At 40.8% G+C, this 25,957-nt stretch overlaps 2 protein-coding genes across 4 annotated transcripts; one reads left to right on the top strand and one right to left on the bottom strand.

The window, feature by feature from the left end:
* Positions 1–4,571: 4,571 nt before the first annotated feature.
* Positions 4,572–6,961, top strand: LOC108237125. The gene has a single exon (XM_017418346.3). It carries the CDS (start codon positions 4,850–4,852, stop codon positions 6,536–6,538), a length of 1,689 nt encoding a protein of 562 aa, XP_017273835.2. The 5' UTR covers positions 4,572–4,849; the 3' UTR covers positions 6,539–6,961.
* A 48-nt stretch (positions 6,962–7,009) lies between these two features.
* On the bottom strand, positions 7,010–24,703 carry LOC108237117 (serine/threonine-protein kinase PAK 6). Of its 3 annotated transcripts, none has more exons than XM_017418322.2 (9): positions 24,266–24,703; positions 14,541–14,788; positions 12,545–13,207; positions 11,548–12,081; positions 10,751–10,884; positions 9,628–9,754; positions 9,415–9,540; positions 8,584–8,718; positions 8,261–8,428 (listed from the first exon to the last, which is right to left on the bottom strand). In XM_017418322.2, exons 2-9 carry the CDS (start codon positions 14,742–14,744, stop codon positions 8,261–8,263), a joined length of 2,091 nt encoding a protein of 696 aa, XP_017273811.1. In that variant the 5' UTR covers positions 14,745–14,788; positions 24,266–24,703. The 3 variants fall into 3 exon arrangements, with proteins under 3 accessions (XP_037833904.1, XP_017273811.1, XP_017273819.1); XM_017418330.3 differs by lacking the exon at positions 24,266–24,703 and adding an exon at positions 17,741–17,839; XM_037977976.1 differs by lacking the exon at positions 24,266–24,703 and having other exon boundaries at positions 7,010–8,428; positions 14,541–14,744.
* Between the last annotated feature and the right edge of the window lie 1,254 nt (positions 24,704–25,957).

Below are 25,957 nucleotides of genomic sequence, written 5' to 3'. Positions count from 1 at the left end.
TATTTACCACGACGCCTCTGCTTTTATTGCATACATCTGTCCAATTAGGAAGTCTCATGGCACCAACCCATTCACATTCTGAATATTTCAGACACATTTCATTCATTTCGGTCCATTTGTCAAATTCAGCGCCTGGGTGGCAGAGCAGCTTCATGTCATTAACAGATGGGAGTATGACTTCGTGAGGGGGTTTGCACCGCTGTTAGCGTCATCAAAAATTAAGCAATGTCACTGTCACTGATCAGTGATAAAAAAAGATTAAACACCATTTTAAATGTACTGATTTAAATGTTAAGATAGTGTATGTGAGGATACTGTATATGCTGCCAAAACCAAAAGGGGGGATAACGTTTTTGCCTGTGTCTGCGTGTGTTGACTGTCGAGTTAGCAAAATATCTCATTACCCATATGACAGATTTTATTGAAACTCTGAGATGGTAATCATTGGATGTGCATCTACAACTGATTAACTTTTGGAGAAGGGCTTTCCTTGAGTTTTCATAAAGTCTTCACCAAGTTCTACATTTTCTAGTTCACTGAAAGACAATTTCTACCCCTTCTCTATCAAAACACAGGGGTAGTGTTGGCTCGAATGAGACCTCCGTTAAGATATATTTTGAAATTTATGCTGAAAATCAATACCTGTCCATCTGCAAAAGTTTAATCATGAGACTACGTTTGATTCAACAAGAAGCCACATTTAGGAGTCTATTTAAAAGCTCTCCAAATGTTGAGGTTGAAAATTGCACCCCACATTTAGAAAATAAAAAGCAGCCAAAAGGCCAACACGATAACCCGATCACAGCTTGTGCCCTGCTAGAGGATGCCTGCAGTCGGAGCAGATCGCATCTATTTTCGCATCTGATAAAGAGCTGCCAAGTGCTGAGTGTTCAATCTGGAACACCAGATCAGAAGTAATTCTACTGAAACAGCTTCCGATGGGTTTTATGGTTCTATCGACTACATCGACTGTGGAGAGAGAGAAAAAAACAAGAAGAATGTTCCAATGAAGCCCCCTGTGTAGGAGGAAGAGAGAGGGTTATGTCATCAGTACCATCTCGCTGGAATATAAATGATGCTACGTGTTGGTTTATATTTTGAAAAGTTGACCTCTGAGCCATTTCCACAGTTATAATCACAAAACCTTGATAAAGCACTTTAAACGCAGGTCACACAGGTAAGACAAAGGTCTGTGTCCGTCAGCTGTGGCTGATTGAAAACGAAAAAGATTTTAAGTGAAAAAGATCAGAGCGACCTGACCCATGCAAGCCGACAGAAAAAATTAAAACAACCAGCTCAGAGTGACTGCAGTGTGCGAGATGGAAATGCTTTAGTTGATGAGTTAAAATTGTATGAAAGACCTTGCAAGAATTCACCACTAAAATCAGGACAAACAAGCCTGTTATGCTGTGCTGCTGGTTTATATTATCAGCAAAGAAACATTACTTCAGCAGCACATCAAACCTATATGTGCGTTCTTTCTGCACAAAAATATGCCTTCAAAGACCTTTTTGTCTCAGCAAAATAATAAAGTACAGCCTTCCATGAACATTAGGTTCAAAATGATCAAATAGTTTTTCTTCAGTGTTAAAACAGGTGAACTCTTTAAGAAAGATTTGGAGATTTAACATTACTTTAGTCAAAAAGCAATTTGCGTTGTTGAATGCATTCCCCTGTTCTTTGGATTTCAGATCACAGGAAATATTGAGAAATATTTTTAAAAAGAAGAGAGTTCACCCCAGTTCAATGTGACTTAAGGCCTGCACCGGTGAAAAGTAAAACATTTTATTTTATAAGAAAAAAAAGCAAAACTATCACTTCTTTTGGGCCCTGTAGACTTAAAACGCATATTCTGTTCAGTGAGTGGGTCAGATTTGCAGGGAAAATATATCAATTTGACTCAAAGTGGAATAAGTTTTGCCTTTTTTATTTCTATCTCCTTCCAGTTTAAATTCAAAATATATTATAATTAATGCACCTTGGAAGTAGGACCTTCAGCTTAATCTTTATTTCTTTGTGTTGATCTTCCATTTTTTTTGTAAACAAGAGTTATACATTTTGCTTACTTTTAGAAACAAATAAACCAATTTTAAAAACAGCATTTGCAAAAGTTGCATAAAGAAAATTAACAGAGAATATTGTTTAAAACTAGCCTGTTTTTAATGTTAGCATCTAAAGAAAACAGAGACACTGAAGCTGAAGGTTTATGAAGCCGATATGAGGCATAGAATTTACAACACTGGCGCCCCTGACTTGTCTGACTCGTATTCATTCAGGGTTTAAATCTGCGGTGGAGGGTTTTAATAACTGGGACGATTGACACATGACACACAACAAGATTGTGCCTTAGAAATGAATCACGCTGACTGCACATGACACGGCCACATTTAGGTCAAGGGGAATGTGTGTATTTGCCAAAAAGGAAGCTGTTTTCCTAACCCTGCTGAGAGTTAGTTTGAACTCTCCTGTGTGCTGCTGGAAACAGTCACTCTGAAAGCTGAAGATGATTTATCTGTGTGAAAAACAAACAAACAAACATCGCGCTAAAAAAAGGAAAGGAGTGAACTTTAAGAACCCCTAAAATCAAGAAAGAATTAACAAAAAATATTAAAGTGCTTTGGTCGTGTAATCTTGATGTATTTTGGCCAGAATATGCCCCAGATATTTCATTAAGACCTCAGGAAACTGTGTTAAATTGTGAATAAATCAAAAACACTGGTAAAATTTATGATTCGAATGAATAAATAATTTCTTTTTAAAACATTTGGTTCTTGTTTTTAACAAAATTCTTTGGAGATTTTCTCCTTTTTTTGCCTTTGGGATGCTTTTTGTCATTTTTTCCAGCTGCTGTTTGCTTCTAAATTATACTATTCATCTTGAAATACCTCAAGGTGTTCTATTGAATTCAAATAATTGCAAAGGCACACTCTTCTTATTACTTTTCTTAAAAACTCTTGTGTGGTTTTGGTAGTGGCATTTAAATCATTTTTATTTTAGAATAGTTTTTCCTCCAAGCTCTTACAAACAAAGAGTAAATAAACCAGTAATGTGATGAATTCAGCATAAAAGTCACCTTTTTAAACCTTATTCTCTGTGGTTTGTTGTGTACTTTCTCAGGTGGTGTCAGCCAGATTGTATAATAATTTATTTTAGGAGAACTTGATAAACTCTAGGGGGTCACAGATCATTTTAACCATTTTCATGCTTTAAGGGTAACGTGTGTTCTCATTGTTCCTTAAAGGGGTTCACATTTTTGTTGCTCTGGTTATCTACTTTGAAGCTTTTTTTTATTACAGATTGTCTAAAGTTTTGCTTTTGAGAGGTAATACACTTCCTGTCATTTTTTTCATCGTTTTAGTAATACTGCATACATTAGGTCTTTATATAGCTGGGAGAATAATTTCCTTTTATATTCTAAGTTTAGCGCTATAAATGGCAGCGCTGGTTTGCCAGTGAAGCTGAAATATTTGCACTGATTACCTCAATACTGTGTTTTGACATACTGTATATGTTTGGACTCGAGAGAATGGATGACAGACTTGTGTAATCCCAGAGTTTTTTATTATTAGCAAACAATACTCAACATTTGTGGAAAGAACTGCCATGAAATTAGGTGCAGACCTTTAGGACCTACTTTCACATCTCTGACCTTCAGACCAACAATTTACAAATATCGAGTAGTCAGAATATCAAGACAAAAAGTAATGAGTAATGCCAGAATAGTAACCAGAAGGGAGCATCTGCTGATGAAGCGCTGCCGTTTTTGAATTAACACACGGTTCGCAGCGCCACATAAAAGACCCGCTGAGGGTTTGATGAAGCCGGATGATGAACGGTGAGCAAGCTGGAATCCAGGTGTTCCTCACCACCACTATTCAACACAGGTTTTTGGTCCTGCTGAGATTTATATTAGCAATTAAAATGAAAGTCTGGTCTTTTCAGAGCGGAAGCAGATGTGCGAGTGCTCCTTTCTACAAGCACTGTGTAGACTTTAAGTAAATTAGACAAATTAAAGATCAAATTTGTCATTTAGTTGGAACAAAGGAGGCAGAAACAGAAAAGCTATATCTGCTGTTTTCTCCAGATGCACAACAGAATATTGATTCAGCGCTGATAATAAAAATGGAAGCAGTTCAGTGTTACTTCAAAAGGAAAAGATGCTGATATTTTCATACAAACAGTAGCTCGGTCTGCTTTTTTTAAATTCTGTATGCCTTTTTTTGTTGAGTTGATTGGCTTAAGACCTTCAGGCAATAGATTTTTTTTTATATAATGGAACCTTGAGAAACTCAAAGCACGAGAGAGCAGCATAATTTGAACTTGTAGCTTTTCACTGTGTTTTGTGGCTGAAGCAAACTGCAGACATAAACACAAGGTTGATGGATGACAGGCATGCTGGAGAGGAGAAAAAGATAAATGTTGAAGAGAAGTCTGAAAAACCTGACATTAATCTTGCCTCAAATCTGCTTGCAGCCTTCAATCGAACTCAACAAACTTCTCAGTTAATAGATTTCACACATACACTATGTCTAAGTGTATTTTTTTACTATTTTATCAACAGCAAGGATATTTTTTATTCATTTGCCTCGAATAAAAGAGAAAACCTGGCAGTTTTAAGTTACCCCCAAAGACCTGACATGAAAAACACTGGCCATGTTTTTCTCCTTGAGTAATTATTCTGTTCAAATAGCATATATTTCTCTGCAGGCAGAGAGTGCTTGGGTTGAATGGATGCTGCCACTGCATAATGGTCCTCAGACGTTTGTTTCCTAGGCAACGTGGGGAGGGCATGTGGAGAGGGAGGTATAAAAACACCAGCAGCTGCTCTCTGAGTCTTACTCTGTGGTGAATGCGCTCGCTGTCATCACAGAGAGCCTCAGAAAACTTCCTCCTCTCCCCGTTTTGTCGGCTCAGCTCCACAAGTGGTTGCTGGACAATGATGCGGCCAAAAGATCTGCGCCAGGGCTCTGGCACCAAGACCTTCCTGGACGCAATGCATGGTGGTAAAGTCCACCTGGCACGCTTCATCCTGGACGCCTTGGATGGGCGCATCATCAACTCAAAGACAGAAAACAGCCGCACCCCGCTCATGTACGCTGTCTGCCTGCAAGACCCCGGGACCAGATCCAAGTTCACCCGACTGCTGCTGGAGAAGGGGGCAAATGTCAACTGCCAGGACGAGGACGGACGCACAGCTCTGAGCCACGCCTGCGAGATGGGTCACTTGGATGTGGTCAAACTTCTTGTGCAGTTCAACGCTGACCCGGACGTCTCTGATGCCTGGGGTAACAGCCCTCTCATGTATGCTGCCTTTTCTGGACACAGCCAAATTCTGGAGTTCCTAGTGAGAGCTTTCAAAAGACTGGGACTGAGGCTGGACAGGACCAATAACGCTGGTCACTGTGCGAAAGAGATCGCCAGCTTCTTTGGACACAACCATTGTCTCCAGGTTTTGAACTTTCCTTGCAGGAGGGTTGCTGGCAAAGACCCACTTGTTGATGTGGCCACCACTGTTGAAGTGGAATGCCAGCTGCCCAATCGGCTCCCAAGGCATCTTCTGGAGAGGTTTTCCAAGCAGCCTAATGAAGAGCAACTGCCAGACGTATTTCAGAGACAGAAGACAGGAGACAGCACCGGATCGGGGAACCATTTCAGATGTACCAGAAGCCAGTCTCAAGAAGATAATCATTGCCACACCTGGGCTCTGCCTCCTCAGATTGAAAAAAATCAGAATGAGGAGGATCACAGTGTCCTCTTCACAGCCAAACAACTGCAAAACTGCCAGCTTAGAGAGCTGAAGGGGTCAAAAATAATGAACTCTTTTCCTGAGTCAAGCCAGAAAAACGTCAGCCGAGACACTCGGCTTCCAGAGCGAACACCAGAGAGTTTTCCTCTCTGGGGAAAGGCAAAGTCATTTAACCTGGACCTTGTGAGCAGCAGAAAGCAGTCCTATCAGGGTGATGTGCGTGACATGAGCCTGTCAGCCAGCAAATTAAAGAGAGCCTCACTACAGGATGAGCGATGCCTGATAGACAAGATGGAATGTCAAGGGAATGCTCGGGGCCTGACAAATGATGGCAACAAAATTGTTTCAGTGCCAAAACCTCTTTTAAACAGCAAGGGGCAGTCTGTGAAAGCATTCCAGGAGAATGTCAAGTCGCAGAACGAAGAGGCTAACGACACAGCTCAATCGAGCCGGAGAGAGTTGCAGAAGAGGGGAAGCCTCAGCTCGACTTCCAGACCAAACAAACTGCTTTTTGCCAGAGGAGAGATCGAGTCAGAGAAGCTTCCCAGCCGTGCTCCAGGGTTCATGGGCCTCGGGACCAGACTTCTCCGTCGATTCACTGCTCCGGATTTCATGAGGATGGTGATTGACTGTTCGTCTGGCTCCTCGAACAGAAGAGGTCGGATGTCCCGCTCTGAAACCTTCCCTCTGTCTCACACACACCAGCAGGTCAACAGTCAGCAGAGTGTTGACAGTATCAGCGCTGTGAAGTGTGAATTTGAAAGCTACTCGTCTCAGTCCACCTTTGATTAGATAAAGGACAATAGCCAACAAGTGAAATGGCTGATTTCTTTCTTTTTTTTCTGTTTTTGCAGTTGGATTTCTGACAGTGCTATTTATTTGCTTGGATATCTGATAAATATACTGGTAGAAATTATACTATGGCATTTTTTTTGCTGTTTTATTAACAATACTTATATAAAAAAATAAAAGGTTTAATGCTAGTTGCTCATTTGCATAAAGCCGTACACTGTTTGGTTACCCCATATTTAAAATGATCTGTATAACAACACATCCTTCTGAAACTTAATTTTTTAAATATAAAATTTATATGATGTGAACTACTTGCATTTATTAGTGCTTCTGTGTTTACAAAAGAATTTGTATTTTGCTTGAAGATATTCAGTGACTGTACAATCATGCTCAAAGCCTAATAAATACAATAAAACACCACTATATTTGTTGAGTGCCTGTATTCAAGTTAGTTACGGGAGTTTTAAATGATTCATTTAATTTGTTTATTAATTCATACAAAATTAAAACATGTAATTCTCTTCTCCATGAATGATCCATACAGGAATAAAAATACATGAAAGCATGTCAACATGTATCCGTGTCGGATTACAAAGACCGTGTGCAAAGTGTTTCTCAGCAGGTTTTTTTGCGTCCTGCAGCATGACATGCCAAGCCTGTGTGCTTTATCTAGGCAAACAAGTGCAAATACACTCTCACACACATCATCTTCTTCAGGATTAAAGCACACATCCTGTGATTTCTGTTTTAAATCTGTAACAATACAAAGAGGGTTTTAACCGAGGCAAACAATGACATGTTGCCTGGCACACACCTGTACCCTCACACACACACATACACACACACACAACTATACACTCACATTTTAGTAAATATAATTTACTGCAGTCAGTCAGCAGGTTTAAAGACCTAATAATCAGTATGTTTATTTACATTATTAATTCATCTATTTATGCTTAAAGTCCATACTTAATTATGAAACCTTATTTGGAACTTCACAGCATACAAACAACTCACAACACCTTTTAGAAATAAAGAATAAATATGAAAAAGAGGAACGTGGTACTGGTGATTTTTCCAGTAGTCCAATAGTAGCAGCTGGGCTTTTATACACCTATTCATTATGCTAATAAAGGGGACTTGTCTTTCACATCCCAGTACATATTCAAGCATTCACATCAGGCCAGGTGTGCCTCCATTTGGCCATGCAAAATGTGTGTATTACCCGCGTTGTCGTCCAATTTCCACAACATAGTGTGTGCAGAGGTAATTTTAATCCTGTCACAATGAGCTACTGTGTTTTGAGCCTAACATCAGCTTAATTAGCTGGCAATAATGCCCACTATGAACATTATAAAGGGTTTTTAGAGTAGCACATGTTTGGAAGATAGATTTATGCCATCAGTTTGATATGCACCATGTTGTGCCATGTTGATTCTCTCTGGATGTTAAAGGAAGCCAATTATTATTCTTATCAAACTGAGCTGAGAGGTGAGGACTTGCATGCTGCCTTTAACTCACTCCTAAAGTGCTTCTTGCATGCCCGAGGCCATGTCGTGTCCTTCACCAAATCGTGCCACCTCCACGCTGGCAGCAGAAAGCTGCCTGGGTCTGCTTCTCTGGAGCTTAGCTCTGGTGCTGGAACCCGGTGCTAGTCCTCTTCAGAGGCCTGAAAGGGGCAGGCTGAAGTTGGGCCGTTGGGGACTGTTTGGCCCCGATGAGTCAGCAACGAGACATGCGTTTCCGGTACTGCTCCACCAGTGGGACCAGGCACTGAGGTGAGCCGCTCTGCAGCAGGAAGGGGTGCTCCAGCAGATCAGTGGCGCTGGCCCGCTCCAAGGGGTCCCGAGTCAGCATGCGATCCAGGAAGTCTTTGAGAACTGGGGAGATCTGAACCACAGAGACAAGCATGCATTTTTAGAGCCAATTAATTAATACAGTAGTTATTCGAAGCATGATAATAAATAACATTTCCCCCAGAATAATTTAAATATATATTACAGAAAGAATATTCTTCATGTGAGTAGGTTTGCCTGTTTTCATACCTGGCTGACATTTCGAACAGTCGGAGCTGGCTCGTCCCTGAGCCTCTTCATTGCTGCTACAGGCGTTTCACTGAAGTATGGGGGCTCTCCATCCACCATCTCTACCACCATGATACCCATCGACCACACATCAACCTGGTGCACACACAAAAGAACTGTGTAACTAATCTCATAGCACAGGTTGGTACTATGCACCGATTTCAGATATCTAGGCCGATCCTCATTACCAATTTTTGACTTGCCAGTTAGAATTTTTGCAGATATCTTTTTCATTAAAATTACAATTGACAGCAAACAAAATTAAACTTTGCATTTTTCATTGAGTTCAAAAATTGATGGTGTGTTCATGTTAAAATATTTTACATTTGCTCCAAAACAGGACCAGGCTATAGGTTGTTCTTCCAGCCGTCACAGGAAACGGCTTCAAGTTACAGGACAGAGTTAACCTGTTTATCTAAATAAAATCCAACCAAAATAAAAAGCACTACTTTATAAATGAGATTAACTGTTTCTTTAAGGAGTCTTAAGTTTTTTTTCTTCTTCTGCCTTATTTTTGAACATCTCACAGATATTTTAAATAGCAAACTTGAGTCTTTCCAACTCTGCAAACATTCCCACAACTAAGACTTTTGACCCCAGAGGACTGCTTTGTCATAAAAAATAGGAAATCTGATTTTTGAGCACCTGTTCTGCTACATACTGGTCAAGCTGAAAATCAGCTGTTTCCAGTCATGTGCTGAGCAACCGGTGAATCACTAGTTTGCACAGTTTATGATATTTAACAGAGATTATCAGTGTTTTTCTGTGAGAACAAGAGCTGAATGTGTTTACCTCAGTGCCATATGGGGATTTGGAAATGACCTCAGGAGCCATCCAATAAGGTGTCCCTACCAGAGACTTCCTCTTAGGGATGTCCTTACTGATCTGGGCACAGAAGCCAAAGTCTGAAAGCTTCACCTGGAAAGAACACAAGAAAATACCAATTTACTCACAAGATAAGCAAAACGGAAGGGAAAACTAGGCATAAAGATGCCATTATCATACCCTTCCATCTAATGTGAGTAGTATAGAGTCACTCTTGATGTCTCTGTGAATGACGCCCTGTGAATGGAGATAGGCCAGGGCTTGCAGAACAGCTTCACATACTGTGGCAATCTGTTCTTCACTCAGCCTGCAGGAAAACAAGTTTACACAAACACAGGATGACTTTACATGAACATTTCACACATTTCCATTACCAGCTACGACAGCCCCAAAAGCTGAAAATTCATGAATCACCGCACATTAAAGCCAACGAGAAAGGGTACAAGGTTCAGAATAACAACTCCCACACAGAAAAATGACAAAGGAACAGGTTCGTTCATCTGCAGTGTTAATGTGCTTTTGATTTTTCACAGGTGTAACATAAACATAAAAAAGAAAGAAAAGATTAAGCCGCAAGAAAACTCAGGTGCTCAGTGAGGTTTATGCTAACATAATAGTTACGGATTGCTGTATTTGCCCACATTGTGATCGATAAAACAATGATTTAAAATTATGTTCCGAAATAATTCTAGTTTCTTTAATGAAGACTGATTTTAGAAGTTTCTGACACCACTGAGCAGTAGGAAAAAAATCCCAAAGGACTTTTGTTCACAATTGATTTGTCAGTAACCTGACTCAGTATTGGCTGTGACAGTTTGCTCATTTATTTCATGTCATCTGGTTTGAGAGAAACATTTTAATTCCTTAAGAGTCAACTGAGCCAAGCCCAGGGGTCACCGTATAGAAACTGAGACAGACATTGGTTAAAAGTGAAAAGCATGTCAACTAGAAATAAATAGATTTAGATAAATACATGTTCCTGCTGCTGGTCAACATGATGTGCTCATTTATGATATGTGTACAACAACATGGTAGCAATAAAGTATCAAATTTCCACCCCAAACTGACATTTCACTTGTAAACATGCGCAATTTAAATCCTCTGATGTTTTGAATAATCTTTCTTTTCAAAGAAAACCAGCAGATGTGGAGTGTAGGAGAGGACTGAACGACACTTGGATAAAAACTGATCACTCTCCAGTCAATACCACACTACCCCCTTGTGGTTGATATAGTTATTAAAAATGAATCTGAACTGGCTCCTCAAAACACAACTTAAAAAATAGATTTTTTAATGATCTTACCTGGTTTCAGATACAATGTTGGTTAGTGCTCCGCCCTGCAGATACTCCATGATTACCCACAGCTCCTCCTCCACCAGGGCAGACTTGAACATTTCCACCACATTCTTATGCTGATAGTCCCTCATGATGACCACCTGTAGCACAAACCAGTTATACAGTCCTTAATGATATGAAGCATTTTGTTCTTGTTTTATTTCAGTAGCTTTAAAGCTGTGCTGCACAACTACGTAATGCGCCAAGATTGCACTGATTTTAGCCTAGTGCAGTACTTCCCAATGTTTGGGTTGGGGCCCGAATGAAGGTCATGAAACACTAAGAAGTGTCAAGATGATCTCCAAACATCAAATTAAATGTAAAAATGAATGTTAACAGCACATTTTAGCTTTTGCAAGAGCTAAAAACAGGTGTCATAAATAGATAAAACAGTGCAGGATGTGTTGAGTCTGTTTATACTGTCATCATGCCCTTGTTTAATTGTCTTTTTATCAGTGTTGGAATAGTTTAACCAGCAATCACTTTGGTCATTGGTCTTTAGCTGTTTTATGGATTGGAAGCTGAAAAGTTTGAGAACAACTCCTGCATGAGTCCAGCTCTGATCTGTCTGTGTTGCTAATAGATAATTTTTTAAATTTTTTTAAATTTCTAAAAAAACATGACATTATCATTAAGTTAATTTCCATTATGGAAATCACTACTAGACCCACAAAGAACACATGCTGAGAAATAAAGTTGAACTCAAATGTTGCTGTAAATATAATGTATGTAAATCGGATCTGCTTGTGGGATAATCTTTGTACCTCATTAAAGAGCAACTCTCTCCTCTGCTGCCGTCGCAGGTCCATCATCTTCACCGCCACTTGCCTTCCAGTGTGCTTTTCTGTGGCAATACATACCACCCCCGTCGAGCCCTCCCCGATCTTCACAAAGTTCTCCAGGTAAGTCCGTGGATCGCCCTTATCTACCACCATCTGCAGGGCTGCTTTAAACTGTTCGTGTGTCACTTTAGGTGGATCAGGAGGTGGTCTGGGTATGGGATGTAGTGGTGGTCTAAATGCAGGAGAACAAGTACCTGGAGGACTCGTGGCTAATGATCCTGTGGGAGAGGGTCGAGGTTGAGAGGGGCTGTCCTGACGAGGATAAGGGGGGTTGGGGCATCCAGAGTGTCTCAGAAAGGGGTCTGGTCCACTGGGCCTCAGACCCATGTTAGGAGACAGGCCTATAGTGTAGCTTGCCGAGGAACGCACCATCCGCTGAGGTCTAATTCCTCCCACAAGAGGACTGCTGGTGCCGGTTGGCAGGAAACCGGAGTGGTATCTCACTGCAGACTCTGCCTGCATGATAACAGAAGAGAGAGAGCTGAAGAGGGTTGGCCCTCTGCCTGGGGTTCACAGCCCACTTAAAAACTGAACGTAAATCAAATCCTTTGCTTTCACTCTTCATCACCTGGTTTGACTCAAGTTAAGATGTCTCTATATGGCCTTAAGAGTCCCAAGGAGATCCTTGCAAATTTATTGTCTTTCAACATTTACAACCCCACAGGCTCTTCAGCTCATATTTCATTTTTTTTAACACTGGACTTCAATAAAATACTCAAAGTTTCAACTTTAATCAAGTTTAGTGTAAAGCCAGCTAATATTTTCCTTTACCTAAGCTCCACAACCTAAGCATGACTTCTTAACCCAAAAACTCCATGCATAACATGCTGAGTCTTAATAAAATGACATACACTGCATTAAAAATATGCATATATTATGAAATTCATGAATTATTTATAGTCAGCAAAAATCTGCTTACTTTTAGGTCATAGGAGGAGAACGGCCTTCCTGGGCTGTTCTGAGTGTGCATGTACATCGGTACGTTGGGTCGGAGCTCCGTCGTGACTGTTCCTTGATCCCCATGAAGCTGCTGAACAGTCACTGCAGGGCTGTAAAAACAAGCTACAGGTCTCTGATTTGGTGGCATTCCTCTGGGCAGCTGGAAGTCTCTTTTCCATATAACTCTCTCTTGAGGACTTCCCACGTCCCCACTCATATACGTCCCGTGGCTTGGTGCTGGGATGTTCTGAGGCTGAGGTGGCTGTGGGGGTCCTTCTATGGAGCTAACACCGACTTCGTATGTCGATTTGGCCTTCGGCAAGATCCCGTTGGGCTGCAGAGTGATGCTCTTCTTCATTCCCAAGTAAGGGGTGTTGGTCTCACTGTGGATGTTCCTGGCCTTGTCCCTCCAGTGTTCCTGACCTACATCGTCCTCCTCATCATCATCCTGTGTCAGTCCCTCATACTGGTAGCCATCCCCTTCGTTCACTTCTCCCAACCTTCCCAGGGACTGGGCCCTCTTTCTGGCAGAGGGGCTACTCTTCCGCAGAGAGTTGGAGCTGGTCACAGACAGGCGGCTCATGTCATTGATCATGGCTGTGATGTATTCTCCGTGACCGATTATGCTCCCACGCACAATGGTCTGAAAGGGAAGAGGCGTTTATCTTCATCACGGTCTGCATAGCATGATTATGTTATAGAGAGGTTTCTGACTAAAAGGAATAGTAAAAGTGACATAATTGTTGCTCAGAGGCGAGTTAAATTTAGATGTGGGAATGCGTAAAGGACGTCTTTGTCATTCTTCAAAGACAGTGACTTTCATTTCTTTCCCCTGTGGCTTATGCTGACAATACGCTGACAAATTTACCAGGCAAAGACAGAAGCTCTATAGCAGCTCTTAAACTTCCAGGTATTACACATTACAGCTCTTTAGACCTTTTAAGTGGTATGAATAGTTGGCAGGCATGCAGAGGGCCTAAACTTGCCCTGACACAAAATGATCAAACCTTAGATGTTTTGCCAGAATAGCGTTACGGTAAGAGTGAGCGCATGGTGGCTTATTTGTCAGAGTAGAATCATGTTCCACTTACAGTCAGTCAACAGCCTCTCCTGTTTCTCTGCCTAAAACATCCACACAGGGGGTGGAGGTCAGATCACATCACACCTCTCTGAAGCCTTGGTTAGATTTATTCCAATTTTAGGAACATTTGGAAACAAAACACATTTTAACAACCAAATTGGACTGGACTATGATTTTTGTACATTAATTTGGAATTTTCCCTTTTTTGTTTTGGGCGTTCTGCAATAACAAAGGTTTTGCACTCATATTGATGAGGCAGGTAAAACTATAAATCTGACCTAAATGCTGACACGGTGGTTCTCATGTTGCACCGCTCTATTTGCCATCGCATCACAGAGTTCTTTATTTTTCTGGAGGGCCATAAAAGCATCAACATTATGCTTGGTGAAGCATGGAAATCCTGAGATTTGCAGTCTGGATTGTACACAGGCTTTTCCTCTGCTGTACCTGCACTTTTTATTCCTTTTTGCTTGACATCTGTGGGAAGGCACCATCTACTGTTATTAATTGCCTGCATGCAGTAATAAATCTTGCAGCCCCCAGGAGGATTCAACATTGTACAGCCAGTGTACACAGCAGGGTCATTAGCCCAGCCTGGTGATAGATAAGAAAGCAAAAAATAATAATAATAATAATATATATATATATATATATATATATATATATATATATATATATATATATATTTATTTATTTATTTATATATAGGGAGGGGAGCAGTCATTCCACGTTGTCATCAAAGTATTCTTAAATTTTCTGAGACAGCAGAAACCCTCTACAACACAAAAAACATATACTTCTGCACTGATAAAACTAATAACATACCTCTATTTTTGGTTTCTTTGATTAAAGAACAACTCATGACAGTCATGATGTTATGATCTGTTAGATATACCTTCTTCGGCCTCAGCTCCACCTCTGTGATCCTGGAGGGGTCCACCATGGGTTTTGGCCTCCGCAGGTTCTCTATCAGGCTCTGCCATTGCGTTGGCAAGCCCACAAAGCAGCCCCGCTTGGCGTCAAACGAGGTGTGGACGCGGTGCTCGAAGTTTTTTGGCGCTGAAATCTCGGGCCTCTTCTTTTTCTTCTTGCGAAACATCCTCAGGTCCGAAAGGGGGACAGCCTGCCTGCTTCAAAATGTCCCTGTGGAGAGAAATGTTCAGTTTAAAGAAACTGAACTTTGGGCAGCACCTGATTAAATAACTGTAACCTTGTTTTTTGAATATAAGCAAATTTCTTGGGCTACAGCAGTTAAAAACATGTTACGAGTCACTAGACGCTCCCTTCTACTCTGTGGCCAGGTGTATTCAAATAAAATCTTCAGATATTTCAACTTGTAAAAAATTTAAATGGTTTCTCTACAAGCTGGTTTATGTCTTACATCCCAGACATGTGAATGCCCCACATTCCCAGTGCCTTAAAGGCTGTCACGAGCTTCCTCTACTGAAAACAGCTCCAAGGAGAGTGGGTGGATTTGTAAGCACATGTGTAATGAAGGATATCTGGTCAATTAAGGCTTATTCATTCTCTGTGCCCTTTTACAGATGAGCGCGCGGCTGGCCCGGCCAGCGCCCACAGGCTTCCACTGCATTAGCAACAAAATGCACAAGCACACATTAACACATGCACACACACGTATACCATACCAGGCTATCCTTCAAATTCTCATAAGCCTTTCATATCCGATCCTAATTAGTAGCTAGTGCGCCCTTTGATTGCAGAGAGGGCGACCAGTTAATCTTTGAACGCATTTGCTGAGCCACTGACTCAGGTTTACTGTATGTTCAGCTTTACTTTCTATTCAAGTGGAGGGAAATAATTAAATATATTACATCTCATTTTCTTAGCTGCACTGGGAGATAATCACTCACACTTAAGTCTTATGACTAAAATTAATACAGTTTTATGTGGATCACATCGCAGAGGACATCCTGGAAAACCACTTTACTGACTGAAGCATCTACTACTGGCAAACATTGCACAAGAATTCATTGTTTGCAAATCATTGACATTTGATGGGTCACATATAAACTTTGTCCTAAATAATTCCTCATTCTTCTTTACCTCCCTCCTTCATGAGGTTGTAGAACGTTTCCGTTCTAAACTCAAAAGGATTGTTGTTGCTCTAAAAATAAAAGTCATTCCTATGAAAATTATGGATATGCCACATCAGTAAGACAAGAAAAAAAATGATTTTTTTATCTCATTGCCAGCTGCAAAAAATCTCATGTAACAGTTCTACAGGATAGAAGAGTTCACATCTTGAGTTTAGTACTGAGAAATGAAAGACATTCCTTATTTTTATCACATTATTAACATAAACAATAATGCAAGAGCTTTCTTTGACATTGATAACAGATGAACAAATCTACCTGAACCAGTAGCCTCAGATTTTTTTTTTTGCAATATCTCTAAATGGAATCATCAAATGTTTACATACTAAACGCAAAGATAAGATGGCGAACACATGCTAGCTTAATCACTGTGTGGTAGATCACTCCTGACCAATAAACTAAAAAGCACTTCAACGTTCAATTAGTGCCTCTTGTTTATTTTAGCAGAATTCAGCTCAGAGGCCTCCAAGGTGCCCCGAGCTTATCTGACAACCTGCCGTCATGCACTGTGAAATGGTGGGAGCTGAGAAAATGAGTTTTGCAGCCCTCTGTGACCCAGCAGGAGATCACGCCGGCAGCCTTTCCTCCCTCTGCTTCCATCCCTGAAACCAGCATGGCTCTAATCGGTATCAACGATGCCTGTTAGGAGACGTACTGGTGACTAACTCACGCCGCTCACCCTGCCGCATCACCAAGGGCGTCGAGTGAGATCAGGCCTACTGGTCACATGAGCTAAACCCTGCTTCAATACAGAAATGGGGTTAGAATGGAAGGAGTGGGGTTGAAAGAGTACTGCTTGGAGAGACATGTCACTGTCCAAGGATAATTCAATCAGAGGCTAATATGCTAAGTGTTGCATAAACGTATCACTCTGTGCTCTCCTTATGTACATAATGTGATGCTGGGAAAGACCTTAATTCCATCTGACAGGGACATTATGGTGAGACGAGAGAGGAAGTTGTGGCCGAGATTACAGGCAGACCAGGAAGTATTGGAAAGACAGAGATCCATTTTCCTTCCCACAAACACAAAAAGGCTTTCAACGACCAATTGTGGCTTCTTTGAAATTACAAGTGCCTGGGGGAAGAGAAACAAGATGCAAAGCAGAAGATTGTTATCTGTGCTTTCCTCTGCTGGACATAAAGCCATCTTCTTAGATAGCTGCTCAATGTGCCTGAACAAATGTTTACACATTTACATTCATGAATTCCTTTAAAAACAGATCAATCATCATTTACTACTGAGTAAAACACATTCTGCCATCAGTAATAGGGGGATACCAGCACAAACAGTGAAGCTGGCTTTATCATTGGTTCAAACTAAAAGAAAACAAACTATCTAACGAGCATTGCACTCATAAGAGTCTAGAAATACAAACTAACCACTGGGACACTGGGACCAAGTTGAAAGACACGCACATTTACGGTCAAAAGTTGATGCATTTATTGATTTACAAAGTTTAATAACATGCACCTGACCCTATTATGACCCGTCTGACTCTGCCAGGCCTATGGCTGTCTTGATAATAATATCCTATTGATCTCTAAGTTGAAGCCGATGAACAGAGGCAAACGTACCCGGAGCGTGATCTCGCTTTCTGGTCACATCTCGCAAAAGCTGCTGGGACTTGACCCCATGCCTCAGTGGCTTGTCTCGAATCTATCAAAGTGCTGAGGCTGAAAAGCACTGGATATGAAGTGCTGGAAAAGGATGAGGTCATCCCAAAAATGTTGCTACATTTCTACAACTTTGTGCTGAGGCGGGAAATGAAATATATCCAAAAGCTAAAGTCCTACTAAGAAAGTGAGGACTCATGTACATAAAACAGCAGCAAACCCTGACAAACCGTTAAGAGATGCTGAAGCATGGAAACTGGGGAGGGGTAAAAACATGCAAATAGACCCTATTTCTCTCCAGAGTGTCATCACTTAATCCCATCCCAATCCCAAGGCTCAGTATGAATATCCAATAACAACCTTACCCCTGCGATGGATGGAGATTCTTCACCTGGCAGAGCAGCTTGGCCTCTCATGCCATGCAGAAATTCAACCAGGCATTCCATATGTTTCCTGCAGACAACATGACAGAAGAGGAGTGGGCACACTTGCCTTCCTCTCATGTTCAAATCACCCCGAGCGAGAGTTGTGGCTGAGTGGGAGGGGATTGAGAGATAAGAGAGAGCTATTGGATTTGCTGGATGTTAGCACTCCCAGTTCTGTTGAATGGTTTTCCCCCCCGTATTTGCCCTAATTTTTACTTCCTTTTTCTTGCTCGTGCTCAGAAATGTAGCAAATGTGCAGGTGACTGTGCTCGCAGGATTAGTATTTTGTTCAGTCTTTCAGTGATCTAATTTTAGCACACATCATCCCCCCCTCCTCCTCCTCTCTAGCAGCAGACACATGTTTATTTTGTACAGGATTCATGTCAAATAGTGAGGTGAGGATGGGAAATGGTGGAGATGAGGTAATCCTCTCTTTTTATTTTTTCGTAAATGCACGTAAAAGAATAATCCTGCTATAGTGGCTCACATAACAACACAGATAGCATCAAGTTCTTAACTGCTGCTTTTGGACTGTGTAATGTAGTGTGGAGGGCTTAGAGGCTGCTCTTCTATAAGCTTCATTACAATGACCGTTCTGCCCTTTGAGTGTAATGAGACTGCCTCTCAAGGGGGGCAGCGGGGAGGTCTTGAATGGTCAACTCTTCCTTTAGGTTTGCACCACACACAAATGTGCAAACCTGCGCCTCATGAGGGCATAAAAATGGCCCTGGACGTGACTGGACAGGACAATAGCATTGTTTATGATCTATGTCTTATTTCTCTTTGAAGTCACCTCTGGAGAGATGCACCGACTGCAAATGGACAACAGATGACATGTGATGTAATAAATTGCTCTCTGTGACATGGAATAGCATGATGCCACCATGCATATTTCATATCAGTGGACCTATGCTGCATGTTATGCATGGCAAAGTGCTAGGAGTATGTTGGGGAATGGCATCATCCTGTAACTCTAAAATCACTTGTTTTATAAATCTGACTGCAGCTGTTTGTGCAGTTTTGTGTTTTAAGCTGACTAGTTGCTCTGGGGACATTACTGCCGGGATCTTTGGTCTGTGCTTTGTTCCAGACTGAATTGTGGTAAATGGACTGCATTTGTTTAACTTGTTGCAAGCCTCACAAAAGCCTTTTTTTCCTGACACATTTTGTGATACTGTGGTGACAATACTGCATTCAGGATTTATCCCGAGCCTATGAGCTTTCCTTTTCTGCACCCAGTAAACCAGACGTTTAAAGGTACTTATTGCAAAGTCATGGGGACTGCTCAAAAGAAAAGAAAAGAAAACAAAACAAAACTGTAAGAAACAAAATTATCACAATATTTTTCTCGTATCAGTGGTTAAAGTGTCTTTACCTTATAAATTTGTAAGCCAAATCTGTGACCTAATGCCAACTACAACATGCATTTGTTTACCTACGGAAACAGCCGAATGCTGAAAAGCCTTTTAGGAACAAGAAGTCTGACAATTTAGATGTATTGGTACATTTTTACCCTCATATTTGTTAAGTAAAGTATACCAAAGGTTTCTAAAATAATCCAAACTGAAATAGACTTGAAAATGGCATCTATTTGACCCGTTATTTTGAAAAATATGATGAGACAAATTTGTTTAGGCGCACTTCAAAATGGTTCTTTTGAAATAGTTCCCCGTGAGAGCTTATTGCCTTTTCGACATTTAACTGTTTATTGTCACGCCAATGATGTGCATCACTATGGTTTGAGGTTGGGAAGGATCACTCGCAGAACAAAAAAAATACTCCAAGAAAAAGATTTTAACTGTAAACTTACCGGTTAGCTGAAATAAAGTTGTGTGTGCTTGAATGTCGAGCTCTGTTATCATGGTGCTTCACCTAAGATCCCTGATATTTATTCTCGTCAGTTTTCTTTCTTAATATTTCTCTTTTTGTAGGATTTAGCAGCAGATTTGCTCTTACATTTCCACCTAAACATCTCCTCGATTCTACGCTTGTTTGATAGTACCACATTTAACACAGACTACAGGCATCCTAATGTAGGTCAGTCATGTGACCCAAACTCCCATGTGGCAAATTCTGCCTAGAGCTTTGTTTACATTGAGCGTGGACCTGTATTTCAGAATCAATTATCAATATATCTGGAAAACTACTGGAATTCCACTCAAGTGTAAAAACATGATGTAAAACACACCCAAAGGCATGTAAAATGGATGCTTTGGACTAATTTTTAGCACATTGTTCATTAGTGGCAGAAGTCATGAAGAAGATCTGGAAAATCTGGAATATTGACATTTAACAAATATATATATATATATATATATATATATATATATATATGTGTGTGTATATATATATGTATATTCTGCATTTACTTTTCAGTGAATGACCCACATTCACTTAAAGTTTACCCTTAATGACTGTAGGGATCTTTAAATGGTACATAATTGTCAGCGAGCTGCTCAAAGCACCAAATAAACTTCTTTAAGTCAGATTTGTGAAGAAAACTTTTTTTCTGTTGCCTTCTCAAGTTCTGACTGACCAGGAGAAGGCCTGAGGATGGGAAGGACAAAGTAAAACACAATGTTGCTGCCCGACACCGTGACAATGTCAGCTCTTCAAGGGCAGATATGTGTGCAGGAGTGCAGATTGTTCCTGTGTTAATATTGACAGGAGAAGTAAGGGCGAAGGGAGGAAAGGAGAGTCTGTGCACTGGTCTGTGGTGGCAAAAAAAAAAAAGAGAGAGAGAACGGGAATTACGAGCGGATGCAGAGCATGTTTAAAGCTGTCGGGGAAAATTAATTATTGACTGCCACAAAAAGGCGAAAGGTGGACAATAATGTTTTTGCCCTTGTCTGTTGTGTGTGCGTGTGTCTGTCTGTTACCAGAATGTCTCATGAACCACTTTCATAAAACTTGCAGAAAGTAATCATTGGATGCACATCTATGACTTATTAGCTTTTGGAGTCAACCTGGTTCAAGATGGCTGCCACAGCTATCTTGAACCATGTGCTCCCAAAATTGTTATAACTCAATCAGTTTTACAAATATAGAATTAATATTTGATGTGGTAGTAGCTGAGAGCCATTCACAACACATACTCCGAGTGGGACATCTCACAACGTTGCCTGTAATAGTATTTTCAAGGCATGACCAAAACAATCAACAACTGTCCTTTTTCAAAAGATGATTTCTAGCATGAAAGGTGATGAGTGATAAACATTCTTTTAAAGAATTCTAGTCCCTCAATGTTCATATGTGTTTTGTTTTTTTTCTCATCTGATGGCACAATGAAAGCTTCCCCAGCAGTTCGGAGAATGTAACCCCTTTTTCTCCATCAGTTTCTCTGTGGTAAACAGGCCACAGTAAAGGGGATTTCAGGACAATACAGTGCTATCAACCGAGTGCATGCATCATTCTGTCATCTGACATAATGGGACTGATTCTCCTAGATGAGAACATGGACAAGAAAACTAGTTTGTTCCTCCCTGCAGTGAAGAGCATAGACATAAAAATGGGCAGTAAAAGCTGCTGCTTTTATCTACCTCAAACACCTTTACATAAGGGCATTGTGCAATCAACACTTTTTTAAGGCTTTTATGAAACTCTTCTTCTAGAAGTTGACAAAACGCGGTGGAAAATTTTACATTTAAATCAGATGAGATGCTTCTCCATGCACAGTATGTTTACAACGCTAAGGGACAAAACCAGAAGAGTATGAAAATGCAGCACTGACCAACACTTTGTTTAATTAAAGAGGCTCTTGGCTCTCACACGTGCTTCGAACACTTTGATGCTGTGTTGATGGAATCGTATGATCACTCTGGACCAATAGTATGAGCTCGACTCTTCTCTCTTGGGTCTAATTTATTGATGCGCTGGGACTTAATGCAAGCTTTTACTGTACAGACATAAAATTTTGAAAGCTTTGATTTGTGTCTTTTTGTTTTCCTGCCAAGTAGTCAGATTCCTTCATGGTACCAGTCTGCACCAACTCTGCTGCCCTTTTCTGTCATCCAGCATGGGTGCAGTTTCAGCCCAAAGTATGAAGTCAGGTCATGCAGTTCTAATTTGGACAAAGAGCTTTTTTTGTTGTTGTTCATCCTTGATGTATCGTGACCTGTGGCAATGCTAAGCTGGTAATACATGCTGTCCATTTCTTATCAAGAACTTGACTCAAACATTCTTGAGGATTGTTTTAAACAAACTTTTGCAGCCTTTCACCTACTCTGGATAACATTAACTTGGCCTCCAGTACTGACCTTGGAGTGAGTTTTGCCTTTTAACTTGCACATTAAAAATATTACCAGGACCTCTTTCTTCCAACGACAAAATATCTCTAAAATTAGAAACATCTTGTCCTAAAACAATGCAGAAAAGTTGCTCCATGCATTTGTAAATTCTAGGCTGAAGTATTGTAATTCCTTATTTTCAGAGTATCTAAAAAAGAAAACCTCTAAAAAAGTCTTCAGTTCATCCAAAATGCAGCTGCCAGAGTTCTGATGAGAGTTAGGAGAGGTCACATTTCTTCAATTTAAGCTTCTTTCCATTGGCCTCCTGTCAAATTCAGAATAGAATTTAAAATCTTATTTCTAACATACAAAGGTCTCAACAACCAAGCTCCGTCTTATAATAAAGATCACATTGTTCCATATTTTCCTAACAGAGCACCTTTTTCTCAGGCTGCAAGTTTACTTGTGGTTCCTAGAGTTTCTAAAGGTAGAATGGGAGGCAGAGCTTTCAGTTCTCAGGTTCCTCTCTTGTGGATCCAACTTCCAGTTCCTGTCTGTGAGGCTGACACTGTCCAATTTTAAGTTTCTAATAAATCCTATAGTTAGGGTTGGCTTTGGTTTCCTGAGCTATCCCCTAGTTATGTGGTTATAGGCTTAGACTACTTTAGGACAAACTGACCACATTTCCTCTCTTATCTGCTGTCTTTACTCATTCTACTCTTCTATGTGTGGATATGTGGATATATTGCATTATAATAGGAATTTCATTGATTATAATTAGATTTAAACCTGGATCTAAATTTGATTTATGCTTTGGTCTTGTTGGGGTTTTTTTTGTAGCATGCACTGATATGACTTTTATTGTAAATTGGAGCTACATAAATTGAAACTGAATGGAAACACAGAAAGCACCTGTATGTAAGTATCACATCCTGTTCTGTCAGCATCCTACAACGTGTAGAAGTTTGTGCTTCCAATTTGTTGGAGTTAAAATATAGGAACCACAAAAATCCGAGGATGTTAGAGTGTACACATCCCCCTCAGTGAAGCAGATGCCCAGCTGTGAGAGTGTGCAACAGGCCTTCTTTGTCACCTCCTCTACCCTTTCTCCTCTCTTCCTCCTTGCATATCAATGAGTTACCTGAGACATGAGCACACAGCTTTTACTTCAAGTTTCATCATAACCAACCAGACATGACAAAATCCACAGACTGCAGTTCATTGTAAACGCAACAACAACAAAAAAATGAATCCTTTTCTCTCTGCCACAGAGAATATCCCTTCTGTTATTTTTGAGGTGGTACATGCAGCTGCAAAAATAAAAATTCAAACATTCTTACAATAAACAAACCAAAGAGTTACTATTGTTTGTGATTCTGAAAGAAAGAATGAGTGGATTGTGGCTCTTAAAGCTCTGGATTGAAACTAAAATCCATGGACTTCCTTAAATCACCTTATAGCCTTAGATTGATTTCTACTTGACACTTAGCATCTGATAAAGACACTAATAGAGAGAGTTTGCAAACCTACTTTTCCCTGTGCTGTGCAAATCCAAATCCAAACAGAACATAGTTCAAACATTGCCTCCCACGTTTATGCAAGCTCCTGTACAACAGGTTTTCTAAATGTTCCGAACATATGTCACTGTCAGTTTCCAACATATTGTTTCCGTTTTCCCACAGAATCCACTAAAGTGACAATGTGCAGCAAAAGCATTGGTTCACCGAAAAAAGCTCACTCGAGAACTCCACACAAACACACACAGTGATAAAAACAGGAAGTGTCTGTCCACTGTGAAGACAGAAATTGCAGAAATTGTATTTGCCATGTGCAGTTCTTCTCAAGACAACATTTTCAGGAACAGAGGCAGAAGGAGACAGAGGATGTTGGGATTTGGAGGAAGAGGGGGTGAACAGAAGGTGAGGGGTTCCTCTTTTGAGATGTCCATCACTGAAAACATCAAACAACCTGCTCAGATGTTCCCTTTTCTCCCTCCTCATCTGCTCCTGCCTGTGCTGCAATCCACTCCTCTCCTCCTTCTCCTTCTTCTTCCTCCACCACGGCTGATGCCTAACGATGCCATACTTGCTCTTCATCAATGACGTTAACCCTCTTTTCTCCCTCCTCCCACTTTCACCCCACTCTCCTCATTATGGAATGAGGGTAACCAGGGCTCTGGAGGGATCAATTATTGTTAGAAAAAAAAAGAAGGATAAAGAAATCAGTCATTCCTCCCTACCTTGTGAAGAGGAGAGCCTCTCTCCTCCAGGAAGGATTGGAAGCAAGAGTGTGCACATACACCCTCACATACACGATTATCCAACTGCTCACTCACACACACAGCAGATCCATCGCTCTGTCTCAGCGATGAGGAGGGCTGGCTCTCAAGCCAGAGCACACTGCAGGCTGCCGCTTGCCTGGGAAAGCCTGATGCGTTCCTCCCTCCAGGCAGAAGCACACGCTGCCATCTCAAAGGCTCTTTGTTGGGGTTGATTCATCCTCGGCTCTGTGGCTGAGTGCTGCGCCGTGTACCGGTGCCTGCTGCTAGGGACACTGCTGCACAAAGGAAGGACAAAGCCATGAAAAGGAAAAGGCAGCATCCAGGAGGAGAGAATATTACATCCCTATATAGCTCCTTCCATCCATCCCCCCCTTTCCTCTCCCTCTCCCTCTCAAGATCACTGTCTTTCCACACACACACACCCTCCCACCTCCTTCTCTCTTTATCACTCCCCTCCTTCTCTGCCTCCTCCCACTCCCTCATTGGTTTGCAAAAGAACTGATAGCTGTGTGTATTTGTGTGACTTTGTGTGTGTGTGAGTGTTTAAACTGGTTTCCGGTGACAGTAAGGAAAGGAGAGCTCCTCTACACCTCATCACCTGGGATACCTTTCATCTATCTCCCCACCCTCCATCCCTGTCCCTGTTTCTCCTTTACATGAGTGTGCAGATGCATTATCCATGAAATGACAGGGTCAGGGATGACAGATGGCAGGAGGAGCCATTGTATTTGGATGCATATGACGGGCAATCCTCATCCCATTATTGCAATGACTCTTGAGTCCAATGTCACCCAAAAATCCTTGTGGATGAAAAGACAAGAGTACATCACTTCTCCAGAAGTCATACATACATGTATGATTATAACCCAAGTAAAAAAAAAATCCTTTTTATTTTACCACAATCATCCCCTGAATAATTTATACAGCAACTAGGATGAGACTCAAAGCAGAAAAAATGTATTAGGGTCAAGTCATGCAGAAACTGCCTGCAAGACTGAGTCAAAATTGGGGCATCCGTGCAGCGCATGGCATTTTGATAAGAGACAAGCTGGTGAAGGAACTGTAACGCACTAAAATAATGATGGTTCTCCAAACACTTTAGGAAAAGTCAAGTAAAAAGAGCTACAGTGTTAATGCCGATTCAGCATTCACATTGTTGTTTTCCTGTTTTTTTTTATATTTTCACGTTTTAGATACTCTGTGCTATTTTATCCATTCACATATCAAAACGTTCAGCTCAATCATGAGACGGACGCCGTGACTTTTGGTTTTTGTAACTTTAATACTTTTCAAAATATTTAACTTTACTTACAAATATTTCCCCAAAGGAACATGTCTTCAGTTTCTTCAAAAACATTGTTCTCTTTGAAATCTGCTTCAGCATACTTGCTCTATTTTTGTCTTTTTGTTCTGCTTTTAGTTTGTGGAAGCTGTTCTGCTACTTTTAGCTAGCCTTTTGCTATTTTTAGCTTTTGTCTGCCTGATTGGTACTTCAGCTTTTAGGTAGCCTTTTGCTTCTTTTAGCTAGCAATTTGCCATCTTCAGATTTAAACCAGCATTCTGCTTCTTTTAGCTTTAACAACTAAGTTTTAGCTTCACACTGCATTTTTTGCAGGAAAGGCAATTTCTCTGGTTTCCTTTGATCTGTCA

This window comes from Kryptolebias marmoratus, linkage group LG10, assembly GCF_001649575.2.
Source record: "Kryptolebias marmoratus isolate JLee-2015 linkage group LG10, ASM164957v2, whole genome shotgun sequence".
NCBI classification, from domain to species: Eukaryota; Metazoa; Chordata; class Actinopteri; order Cyprinodontiformes; family Rivulidae; genus Kryptolebias; species Kryptolebias marmoratus.
This window is presented reverse-complemented; position numbering and strand designations above follow the sequence as displayed.